General features: G+C 45.9%; 1 protein-coding gene across 1 annotated transcript in view; it reads left to right on the top strand.

Moving 5' to 3' along the window:
* LOC104627124 (membrane-associated guanylate kinase, WW and PDZ domain-containing protein 1-like) overlaps nucleotides 1-12174 on the top strand; it is a gene marked incomplete at its 3' end in the record, with an annotated part of 66080 nt that overhangs the window by 40069 nt on the left and 13837 nt on the right. The window contains exons 8-11 of the mRNA XM_010295234.1: nucleotides 1526-1614; nucleotides 2655-2747; nucleotides 6429-6611; nucleotides 7716-8336. Of these exons, the coding sequence (XP_010293536.1) occupies nucleotides 1526-1614; nucleotides 2655-2747; nucleotides 6429-6611; nucleotides 7716-8336 (986 nt within the window). The remainder of the gene's footprint in view (nucleotides 1-1525; nucleotides 1615-2654; nucleotides 2748-6428; nucleotides 6612-7715; nucleotides 8337-12174) is intronic.

The following is a 12174-nucleotide window of genomic DNA, read 5'->3' as shown; positions in this document are numbered from 1 at the left end:
AGGGAAAGAAGGTTAGCAAACTGTGTAATTAAGGCTTGACATTTATTTACCAAAGACATCAAGAATATTTTTCGGCTATTAAATGCCATGCCAAGAGGTCTTTACAGCATTTATTCCTGTCACTTTATATATGCATGCCTGTTAGTTTTGTGGCACTCCGTAGTGATGAAATTAAATAGAAGAGTAACAGCAATGAGACATAGGTTTATGTATAAGCTAGCAAGATTGTTGTAATTAGAGCATTTATCGCTGTCCCTTACAATTCAGGCACTCTACTGTTGCATAATATTTTTTATTGAGAAACAGCTGTATCATGAAAAAGTTTATATCATTTTTAAAGTAGTTATCATTTTTCCTTAACTTTCTGAAGATATTTGAAATGGGAAATCTTTTACAGAACTCATTAACTTGTTTTTATTTGATTGGTTAAATATTTTTCCAGTAATTTAATACTGATCTTCAGCAGAAAAAATTCTGAACATAAGTGTCTGGAGTGCTTCTATCGTAATTACTTGAAAAAGTAGTTGGTTGTTCATTTGTTGTTTGGGGTTTTTTTTTGATAAAGACAATAAAATAGCAAGTTCTTAATGGTAAACTTTGCTTTGGATACAAAGATGGGCTTTGAGAGATAATTTTCGAAGGTCAACCTGCTCCTCTGCTATAGCAAAATCACCATTGAAAAATTGCTCTTGAGCAATTGATGAGCAGCTCATCTCAGCTGCAGCCATCAGCCGCAGACAGTCCCCAGACCTGCCCCCACCGCCCTGGCCCTGTGGCTGACGTTCGTCATTTGGTTTCATAAAACGGTTAATCCTCTGCAGAGTGCATTGCTTGTCTGCTGTGTTTGGGGCTGGGCTGCTTTTTTTTCCTTTTCCCAAGATTGGTGAGAAGTATTGGCTCTAAATATCTCATACAGGTCAAAAGTTGCCTAATGACCCTCCAAGGAGGACAGCTGCAGTTTCACCAAATGCTGGTTTCCACTGGGAGTATTTGCTGGTGGCTGATGGTGAATGTATTTTGAACCATTTGGAGCCCAGCTTTTCAGCTCATAGCCTGAATCCCTGCAGATACTTTTAAGACACCCTGTTAATAGTATGCATTGATTGCATTGACAGATATTGGTTGTTGGGGTTTTTTGGTGGTGTTTTTTTTTTTAACTTCAGTGAGCCAGGGAAGGACTGCACCTCTGGGAATCTGACTAAATTTTTTTTCAGGAATGATAGGGGCCTGCCTTTTAAAATGTAATCAGACAGAGCGCCTTTTCTGCTTCAATCTCATTTTTCACAGATAGATCACTACTTTAAGGTATTTGAAGGAATTAGCCATTCCTACTCAAGACATCATATCAATACTGGCAATCCACTTGTTTTCCTAAATACGCTTTTTGGCACGACTAGGTGAGCTTTGCTCCACATACACTGCTCTTGGGTTGGTTTGGTATTTTACTCCTTTCCTCAGAGGAGTTTCATGTTTCCTGCTTGTCAGATAAAGGGTTTCCTAATCTATTGCTCTCTTTCATCTCCAGCCACATCAACCGGAAGACACAGTATGAAAACCCAGTTCTTGAAGCAAAGAGGAAGAAACAGCTTGAGCAACAGCAACAGCCACCAGAAGGTTGGCACCACCGAGGGCGTGTGATGGTTGGGGTTCGCATGAGGGAACGTGGCCTCCCTCGCCTTGGCAGCACCATGCCAATGTGTTTGTCTTTCCTTCTGTGCCCTTAGTGTTTAAAGGCAAAATGCCGTGCATAGGAAGGGTTGCATATGCCCTTCACGTAAGATGCAGCAAAGGAGAAAATCTAAACCCTATAACCGCTTGAACATAGCAGCTTTCTCCCCCCTGTTAAGGGGGAGAGATTTTTCTTTTAATGTCCTTTACTTCTGGAAAGTTTCTAGGCTTCCCAGAAACAATTAAAACACACGTTTCCCTCTTTAATCAGCTCCATCAAGTTTCTCACTGTAGCTGTGTTCCTCTCTGCATCAGGGGGCTATCGAAGGGGATGAGGAGTGGGCGTGTACATGCGCACTAGAGAAAGCCCTCTGCATGAGAGAGTTCTTAACCCAAGACCTTTGGATGTTGTCAAGCTCTAACATCTGAAGTAGTTCATTATTTTAAAACACTTTTTTTTTTCTTTTTTCACGCTTTTTTTCCTTTTTTTTTTTTTTTTCCTTTGAATGCAGCCCAACTGCAGCGAGGGGCCTGTGGCATTTGGGTTTGTTTTGGTACCTTCGTAGCTTTCACACCAAGTTATTTCACAACAGTTATTATCCAAGGGAAAAATAATTTACTCTTCAACATTCCACCTGCATCCCCATTTCCTACAACATCAGCTCTCTACTTCGATGCCATGAGTGCCATAGGGAATAGATTTCAAATAAATGTCAAGACCACTTAGATTCAAATCAAATCCCAAGTTTGAGGGGGAGGTAGGGTGTCCCAGCAGACAGGTAGGTTGACCTGGACATAGAGAGTCTTCCAGAACTGGTTTTTGCACATCTCGTTCATTTTATTCCCTTTGTCCGTGACTCCGTTTCCTCTCTTGCCATGCTTCTCACATCTCCTCTGCTTGAACCCCACACTGCCAGTGTGTGTACGTGCAGGAGCTCATAGTGCTGTTGTGAAACAAGTAACATTTCCCTCTCTGCCCTCTCTAGAATGGACAGAGGAGTGTCCATCTCTCCCACCACCCGCTGCTCCAAACCATGTTTCAAACAACCAAGAGGCAGTTCGGGAAGCACCAGTGCAAGGTAACAACCTTGTTAAACCAGTTGTAAAAGTGCAACAAGGTTTTTTTCCTGAGAATGAAATTCCCTCAGCCACCAGCAAAGGGAGTTTCTCCATGACTGGCGTCACACACCAGAGCACGTGCCTGCTTATCTGAATTCCCATGGACTTTGAGACTAGTTCTTTCAAGACCACATTTGTTGCCAAAAGCAAGAGGCAAATGGGATCGCCTGCATCAAAAAAAGATTGTGGCTATTCTCTGTGTAGCATTCCAACTCTTTAGAAAGGCACAGTGAAAACAAAGTTACAACATCGGTGGGATTTAGCAGCAACTGTGGCGGATGCAAGTGCAAGTAGGAGGGGATCCTTTTCTACAGAGCTGTATGGATTTGCAAGGGTTAGGCCTTTACACCTTCTAAACTCTACTGAGTTTAGAGTGTGACTCTTATAATCTAGCACAGAGATTTCTTTCTGTTCTTGTAGGTCAACACTGCCTCCCAATAAGCAGCACAAAATCTCACCATGTTGCACTGTGATTAAGACACAGATATGCATTAAAATGGTCCTGGTTTAGTTTGAGATCCAAAGCCAGTGTCACCCCATGTCTGCATTCGTGGGCAGGTAGACTTTCGAGTTAAAGTAGTTTGAGAGCCCCGGAAACTGGTCGGTGTGTTTGGGAGCTGTGATGTGCATAGCTTATCAGCACCATTTGGCAAGACCTTGGTTTTGGAGAGCTGGGGTGTCTTGGTTGCATTTGTGACATCTGAGCAGCCAGGTTCTGCTATTGCTGTGGGTCAGTCTGGCTTGCAGCTTCATGGATTTTCCTTTTCGTGTGCTTTGAATCCAAATTCAAATTGGCGGGGTAGGAGCTGGGGTGAACACCAGAAGAGGGAGGTCCTCTGCCGTTTGGAGATCTTTGCAGAGCTACCAGGCCTCTGTGCTGAATCTGACTTTCTGTAGTAACAGAAGGTGAAGAGGCACAAGCACCTTGGTGCCATGTTAGGGGCAAATTACTTCATGTTGCTGAAAAATCTGAGTTAAAGCTCTTCTGGGAAGCTCTTCATGAGGAGGGAATGCTAATAGGTCCAAATACTGCGGACTGACTTTGAAGTTGTATGTGTGTGCAAGTACTTTCAGCTACTGCAGCCTTATTTATTAGTGTCAATGGTCTGTGTATAGCCAACTGCTCACAGACCAGTTGCTTGTTTTAAATAACTAACCAGACAGGGCATGAATTGTTCCTGAATTTGCAGCGTGAGCTGAAACATTGCCAGATCAGGTCGCCAGCAAGGGCAGAGTTGCAGAACAAGTGCTGTCTGGTTCAGTGGTTGTAAGTAGGGCTTCATCTTTGGCTACATCTAAATTGCATAGCAAGTGAATGGCATTGCCCCGGTCTGCAGGAACTAGAGGCTGGGAAAGGTGAGAGAAGGGCAATCTGGCTGGAGCACATCATCCTGACAGCAGCCTGACAGAAGCTGACCCCAGGAGCTGGGAAATACTCCCATGCCCTTCAAGTCAACCAGGGTCTCCGAAGGTGAGCCGGGCAGGGGTGCTTGCTGTCCTGGGCTGCCTTGCCTGCTGTGAAGAGCCAGGGAATTCTCTCTGCTGCACATGGCAGCAGATCAGCCCTTCCAAAACTGTGAAATTTAACAGCAACCAGAGCCCCAGCACATTCCTGAGGGGTATTAGGATACACTAGTGTGATCTAGACCTGCAGCGAGGAAAAACACGGGAGGTCTGGGGATGGTACCCTGACTACGTGGCAATCTGGGGTTAGACATCTCATCAGAGTGCCCCAAAATGGCTGGTCTTCCTCGGGGAGACATCTGTGAATGCCACCTCTGCCTTCTACACTGTCAGGCTGAAGCAAGGGCTGCCCAAGCGCCCATGGCAATGCGAAGGACCCATCACGCAGGGGGTGACGTTAGACACCTCGCTCAGCTCCCCACCCACTCCCGACTGCCAGCTACAAAATTTTGCAGTAACATTACAGGAGAGCATTAGCCTGTCTGAGCACTATGTCCTGGTATCTACTGATGGCTCCTTCTCTCTTTCATTCCTTCCTCTTCCTTTCTCAGTGCTGCTCCTTCTTCTCCCGCTCCCCATTTGCAGCAGCTATTTCCAGCTTCCCTGTCCCCCTGCCCCTATGCCCAGGGGTTTCCATCTCTCCCAGTGATGGCACCGCTGGTGGGGACGTGGGCACAAGGAGGGGTCCTGGCACCACTCTCCCAGCTGGGGTTTTGTAGATACACTCATTTAAAATGTGATCGCCTCCCAGATGCTGTAGGTGGGGCATAGCCTCTGGTGCTGCTATCCTTTTACTACAGGGCGAGTTCACCCTGTATTAGTAGGCAGATGCCAGCGAGCTGTGCTTATTCTGCTTGTCTTTTGAACCAGAAATCAGCACAGGATGAAGCCTCGCTGCACGCTGCCTCTCAGCCGTGTTTGTTACCTGAGACTCTGGGTTGCACTTTGATAGTCGGGGCTTTCTTGCAGCTTGGGGTCTGAGCGGAGCATCTGCCCACAATGTGCAGGATTACTGTGTTCCTGTGCTACCCTTCAAAGGCAGAAGACTGCAAGTGTTCACACTGCCCCCTCATGAATAATCTTCAAATATACTTTTTTTCCCCTCCAGTCAAAGGCTTACAAGTCTCAAATCCCCTCACTCTCCCTCAAGGACTCCTTTCTAAACAGAGGCCCACAGCAATGCTGCCGAACTTTTTGAAAGCACGCCAGCTCTCCTGGCTGTGATCCACGCTGCTGATCCTGGCGCTGTCACCAGAGGGCTTAGTGGCACAGTCTTTTCCCCTCTAAGCATTAAAGACAATTAAAAGTGCAAAGGTGTTTAGTGCTGGCACTGTGAAGTACAGCAACTGTGATTCCTTTTCTGAGCCTGTGCAACATGCTTTGCAAGGATGCACTTTTGTCTTTGGAGCACCTTGTTCCTGCTTAACTGTGGTCCCAGGGAGCACTGACAGCCCTCCAGCACAGCCACTCCGCTCCCGGGCCGCTCTTTGATCCGTACTGCGCAACAGCAGTGTGTCATCCACAACAGGCAAGGAGCAGGGAAAAAAAAAAGGAAAAGATTTCAAACAGTGTCTGAGGAACAACATCAGCGCCCTCCCCTTTTTCACCGGAGGAGGTCACAGGGTGGTGGCGATGGAGGGGCGGGGGGGGTTATGCTGAAGGGTTACGCAGTGTCTTGCCACAGCTCAGAAGTTGCTTTTTGCTCGGTGGGTTGCGAGAAAGCCGGGTGGTGAAAAACGTAATGCTACTCCTTTCTGCAGAAATTCTTGCTGTAGACTCCTTCTGGAGGAGGCGTTTGTGCTGCCCCTGTCCCATCCTTCCCTGGGATGGATATAACCACCTCAGGACAGAGATAAGACAGATTGCCACCTTTAATATATTCCATTCCTTAAAGCAGCATGTTTTCCCCTTTGTAGCCTTGCGGCTTTGGTGTGCGCAACCACAGCTAACAAAGCGCCAGGTACTAGGGGTTTTGCTCACTCTTTTTACTGCATGATTGGATCCGGGGAGACTGGTGGAGTGCAATGAGGTGGGAGGATGCTGGAGTGAAGTTCAGTCCCATCCCAGACCACCGCTGTGTTTGTCTGTGTACTTGTTAGAGCGGGGAGGAGCAGAGAAAAAACAGATCAAACGCTCTTGCCTGCCTGTTTATAGATTTTTCCAAACTTCCTACACAGGAAAACCCTTTTTTACACGAAACCCTTCTGAGTTGAAAGGGAAGTTCATCCACACCAAGCTAAGGAAAAGCAGCAGGGGTTTCGGCTTCACTGTCGTTGGAGGGGATGAGCCGGATGAATTTCTCCAAATCAAAAGTTTGGTGCTTGACGGCCCCGCAGCACTGGATGGCAAAATGGAAACAGGTACCAATGCTTTAAATCAAAATTACTAGCACCACTTTGGTTTATGTTTTTACAGCTGGTTTTATGTGCAATTCGTAAAGAACTTTAGTCCTCACCTCTTCTTTTGGGGAAAGGCATTCAGCTTTCCAATCAGTAAGCAGGGAAGTGAGATACATTGAGGGGTGTGTTCAAAATCTAATAATAGCAAGACACTTCACACACTGGAAATTCTCCTCAGGTGTCAAAAGATCCAGCTGGGGCTCTGCCAGCACCTGCCCTCCCCATGCTGACCCGTGGAGAGGAGCCAGTGGTCGCAGGGTCTCGTGTCAGGCTGCGGGTTACTGCTCCCCGCTGTGGCAATGGCTGTGGTATTTTTGTAGGGCTGCATCGCTCTCTGGTTTGGTATCTGCCATACCACTCGGCCCCTCTCCAAAGCTACTCCCAGGGAAGGGGCAGAGGAGCAGGCTAGTTTGCATCTCCCTCTGTGGAGGCACCAAGGGCTGATTTCTTTTGCCAGAGATCAGGCCCAGCATGATGAAATCCTGTTAGGATTCACCTGGGGTCACAATTCCTCACTTGCAGGTGGAGCATCACAACATTAAACATGCCTGTGTTGCAGCCCAGTGTTACAAAAGGAATCATAACTTAATTGATACCTAGATTTCAGGCCAAAGTATGTCTGAGACGTGACAACATGGCACCATATTTGAGCAGTTGGTATTTAAGAGCCTTCTGTTATAGCTGTCGTGCTCTCAGTTTTGTTGCTATCATATGTCAACGTAGCACAGTGTATAACAGTGCGAGCAGGGCTCCAAAATAACTGTTACATGGGCCATATACCATCATTTGAATTTATTAATTTTTTGCATAAGCCAATTCCATTTTTACTTTCAAAAATGTTTATGCAGATAAAGCCTTTATGCAGTGAATCTATTGTGTACAGATAGTTCTTGCTTGCCCAAGTGTCACCGCTCCTTTCCCTTGCAAAGGTACTTAAATGCTGCTATTTATTTAGCTGTGAGTGGTACCTGTGGATGCTGCCGATCAGCTCGCAGGCTCTAGTCCTCACCTTCCCGGGGTGCACAAAACACATGTGTTTGGTATATCTGTCTGTGTCCTCTGCAGGGGACGTCATAGTCAGCGTGAACGATACCTGTGTGCTGGGGCACACTCACGCTCAAGTTGTGAAAATCTTCCAGTCCATCCCCATCGGTGCCAGCGTGGACCTTGAACTGTGCCGAGGCTACCCCCTGCCCTTTGATCCTGATGATCCCAACACGAGCCTGGTTACATCCGTGGCAATTTTGGACAAAGAGCCGATCATTGTGAATGGGCAGGAGAATTACGACTCCCCGGCGAGCCACAGTAGTAAAACAGGGAAAGTAAATGGCACAAAGGAAGCGAGACCCAGCAGCCCGGCTGAGGTCTCTTCCAACGGACCCCATGGTTACCCCAATGACACGGTCTCTTTGGCATCTTCGATAGCAACACAACCTGAACTCATAACTGTGCATATAGTGAAAGGGCCTATGGGCTTTGGGTTTACTATAGCAGACAGTCCTGGTGGGGGCGGCCAAAGGGTGAAGCAAATCGTGGACAGCCCGCGGTGCCGCGGCCTGAAGGAGGGCGATCTTATAGTCGAAGTCAACAAGAAGAATGTGCAGAGCCTCACTCACAACCAGGTGGTGGATATGCTGATTGAATGTCCTAAGGGAAGCGAAGTCACGTTGCTGGTGCAGCGAGGAGGTAAGTCTTCAAAACTCCTTTGAAATATTTGTTCTCGGAATTTTAAAAAAATGCATGTCATGAAAGACCTGCTCTCCTAAGCTACTCTGTAGAAACGGTTTATGTCCTGGGGTGTAGGAACTGCCCCAAGTTGGTAGTTGTCACGTCACAAAGATGCTTAAAATTATTGTTTGATGCTGCACTAAGGGAAGTGTGCATGTAGTTCCCATGTGCACATGCACTACACACCTCTTCGGTAATGCGCAAAAGGGTGGTAAGGTTACACGTATAGTTACGCTTTTACTTAAATAACAAGCCCTGATCTCATGCTCGTAAAAATTATTTTCAATAGAACATGGACATTTCTTGAGCTGTTTTGGGAGATGGAAGAGGCTGGTAATATCTTCTCTAATTTGTAGTATTCAAAATCAAATATCCAATGGCTCTTTGCTGTGGAAGGGTTACACCTGGGTTACAGTTGGGAGAATTTAAGCTTCTCCAAGTTATAAGCAATTGAAATGTTACTTCTGGACATGTTTATTTGCTGTGCAATCAGGAGCTGAGCTCATTTTTGATTGCGTTGCTGAGAGGCCACCAGCAGAAACAAAAGACATCCTACAGGCAGTATGGCTGCAGCCCACGCGGGAGCGTGGATGGCGGGTAACCTGTCAGTGGGATCAGGCCATCCACAGGAATGCTCTCCCGTGCCCGTACAAAGTGTAATCTGAGGTAGCACACCCCACCACATGTAGCACGCCCTGAGTCTGCGGATTAAAGTTACAAGGAAGAGTTAGCGTGGAGCTCGCAGGGAAAGTCCAGGTCAGTTGTTGAGTGCAAAGTCAAGAGCAGAGGGGGCAGCTGTCCCTGCCTCTGTCCTGACATGGGCAGTGGAGATCTCAGAGGGACAGAGCCCCGCTGCACGCCCTGTCCCACGCAGCGGGTTTTACAGACAGCGCACACGCGGGTGCTCAGCGCCTCGCAGGGACCCGCACGCTGCAGAGACGGAGTTAAGCTGGCAAGGTGTTGAACACAACCCCCGGCCAGCCCTGGAGGAGTCTTTAACGGGGGACGAGCTGCTTTCTGAATTTGCAACTCTGGTTTGTTGGTTTTAAAGAGCTGTTTCAAGGAGTTGAGGACATTGATTCTGCAATTAATAGCAGCTCTGGAGAAAGTACTGCCTTAGTGTGGGCTTAGTGTGTTTTTGTATTTTGATAGTAAATAAAAAGTAGAGAGCAGAATATATTAAGAATTCTCCAATTTTCAAAGTGTAAGTTCCTTAAAGACTTTCAGTACTAGAGAGGTTTAAAAAATGCACTGCATTCTCATGATTAATATATGTATTATGGACAAAATATGGTTGGAAGAAAAATAGCAGCTATTATTAATCCTCCTGGAGAGCGCATATATATCTGGTAACACCATACATTAATTATTTGAATTGTGGCTGACATTTAATAATCCTCCTTATGCCTTGAAGGCATAATGAAAAGATTTGATGAGGAAATAAAAGCATAGTTTTAATAAGACAGTAACTAGTTCCCTGGTAATCTTGCTGAATCTCTCTTTTTTTTTTTTTTTTTTTTTTTTAATTTAATCGAGATACTAACCACATGTTGAGCATTTGCTATCACCTTCCTGGATAGATACCATATCAATCTCCTTGAACTGCATCCCTCCCTCCTTCAAGGTCCTGACATTTCCATCTGAGCGTAGAGCACCTGCAGTTCCAATTTTCATGCTCTCATGGTACAGGACTCGGAAACTGTGGTGGCCCTGGATCCACAGTTAATCATTTAAACATGGTTTTCTTCACATCCAGAAGAAAGCTGGACCGAAAGGCGTTCCAGTTGTGGCACAGAAGCCAAGCAGCGTACAGACAGTAGTAGCCCCAGAATCAAAAAGGGGTTTGTTTAAAGCTTGTAAGATGGAGCTGGCTAACATGAAAATACACCTAGCCCTCAGTGCTGCACTTGGGTCCTTTCTCCCATAACTTCACCTCATGTTACCCCTGCCAAATCTTTTATGAGAACTACCATCCCCACACAAGGTGCCACTATTTATTTTGGTCCAATTACAGAAATGTATTTGGCTTCGGTGGCTGGTTAAGCTCCTTCAGGGCTCCCAGAGCAGTTCTTCTGTAGCGTCGCTGTCAGTTGTCCTTTCCTCCTCCTCCCTCTGGTGTCCAGTGAAGAAAATGCTCAGACGCTGTCAGGCATCCTTGCATTAGCCTTGCATTTGCCTTCCGTCAGGCTTTGCGTGAAGCATCCCTGTAACACTAAGGCTGGTGTTCAGAGCTGTCGAAAGGATTTGTCAGACGTGATTACTAATCAGGCAGAAGAGTATCAGAAAGAGATGTGTAATATTCGGGAAAAGCTCTGCCTGCTCCAAGCTGCTGGTGCGCTCCCAGCAACGAGGTTTAATTGTTAAAATGCAAACCCACAGCCGCTGAGAGCAGCCTGTAAAATATTTACTGTAAAGTGTATTCAGCTGGAGCGCTGGCGTAGGACGAGTCCTGCCGTTGCCTTTGAGCGAGGAAGGGAAGGATGATTTCAGGAAGGCTGAAGCTGAAATGCCTCCTCTGTGTGCTCGGCGGCTCACGTTCTTCTGAAAATCGTGTGCAGGACTCGTACAAGATTGGGGCAGGGGGATAAATGCATTAAAAGGGGAACAATGTCAGGTCGTTGAGATTTTGCTTTCCAGAGGCCCTATAGAAAACTTGCCGTACCTGTGTTTTGATTTAATTTTTTTAAAATTAGTGCTTAATTATATTATTATATATTTATACTTATATATATGATATGATAGGGCTTAATTATGTTATTGCTGCTGTTTTCCTATTTCACCTATACATAGCGCTGGGTAAAACTCACTGAGCACATCTTACGGTTTGGACCTAACACCGTGAGGGGTTCAGAAAGGATGAACTCCGAGCGGAGGCAGGGTGCAGAGTGGCTAACTGGGCTGTACACGAGAGCAGATCAGAAAAGCTGCTTTTGCTCAGCAAAATGAAGGGACAGAGGGGACAAAATTATTGTCTCTATTAGGTAGGAGAGACAGAAGATACTTCAACCAGAGTTAGCTGAAGGACAACTGGGTGTTTTTCGGCCGTGAGCAAGTTTAACTCGAAATAAGAAGAAAGTGCCAACCCATTAGAGCCCGTAAGTCAAACTGGAGGAGGCATAACGGCTTTGCTGTCTGAAGGTGAAGCTCAGCACGTTTGAAGGGGATGTGACATGGTGCCTGCAACAGCAGAGGAGATACGCGATAACCCAACGGGACCGTTCAAGGGCTGTGTACCCGAAAGTAAACCAGTGCTGCTGGTTACAAAATGTAGAATTAAGTGTATGTTTTTGTCCCTGTACTGCACAATGCGATTACCCATTTCAGTTATTTTAAAGAATTATTGTTAATAAGGCCGCAAAAGGCACACCTTTATTTTGAATATTTGTAGCTGAAAAGGTTCTTTTAACGTTGTACATACCAAGTACATAAAGTACTTTTCTCGAAAAAAGAAAAGAAAGAAGGTAATAATATTTGCCACTTGAAATCCATTTGTCATTGAAGTCTTGTCTATGTACAGTAATCGCCTGAAATAAGCAATTCTCAAATACCTCTCCGTTCTGCACAGATTCTATTCATAATAAAAGCAACATTTTGTCAGAATAATTTCCCTGCTTCCCAAGGGACTTTTATCCTGGGAGTTGTGTATGTGCTGGGACTGGTGGGGGGCTGTTTCAGAACAAGTTACTCTGCGAAACTACTGTGCAGTATTCTTTTGAGTCACTAAGACCTAACATTTGTTTCAGTGAGAACATTTGTGTGTCTTATTGATATATTTTGTGAATTACCTCAGATTACA

This window comes from Phaethon lepturus, unplaced genomic scaffold, assembly GCF_000687285.1.
Source record: "Phaethon lepturus isolate BGI_N335 unplaced genomic scaffold, ASM68728v1 scaffold12469, whole genome shotgun sequence".
NCBI lineage: Eukaryota > Metazoa > Chordata > Aves > Phaethontiformes > Phaethontidae > Phaethon > Phaethon lepturus.
Note: the sequence above shows the minus strand (reverse complement) of the source record. Positions and strands in the feature narration are given on the sequence as shown.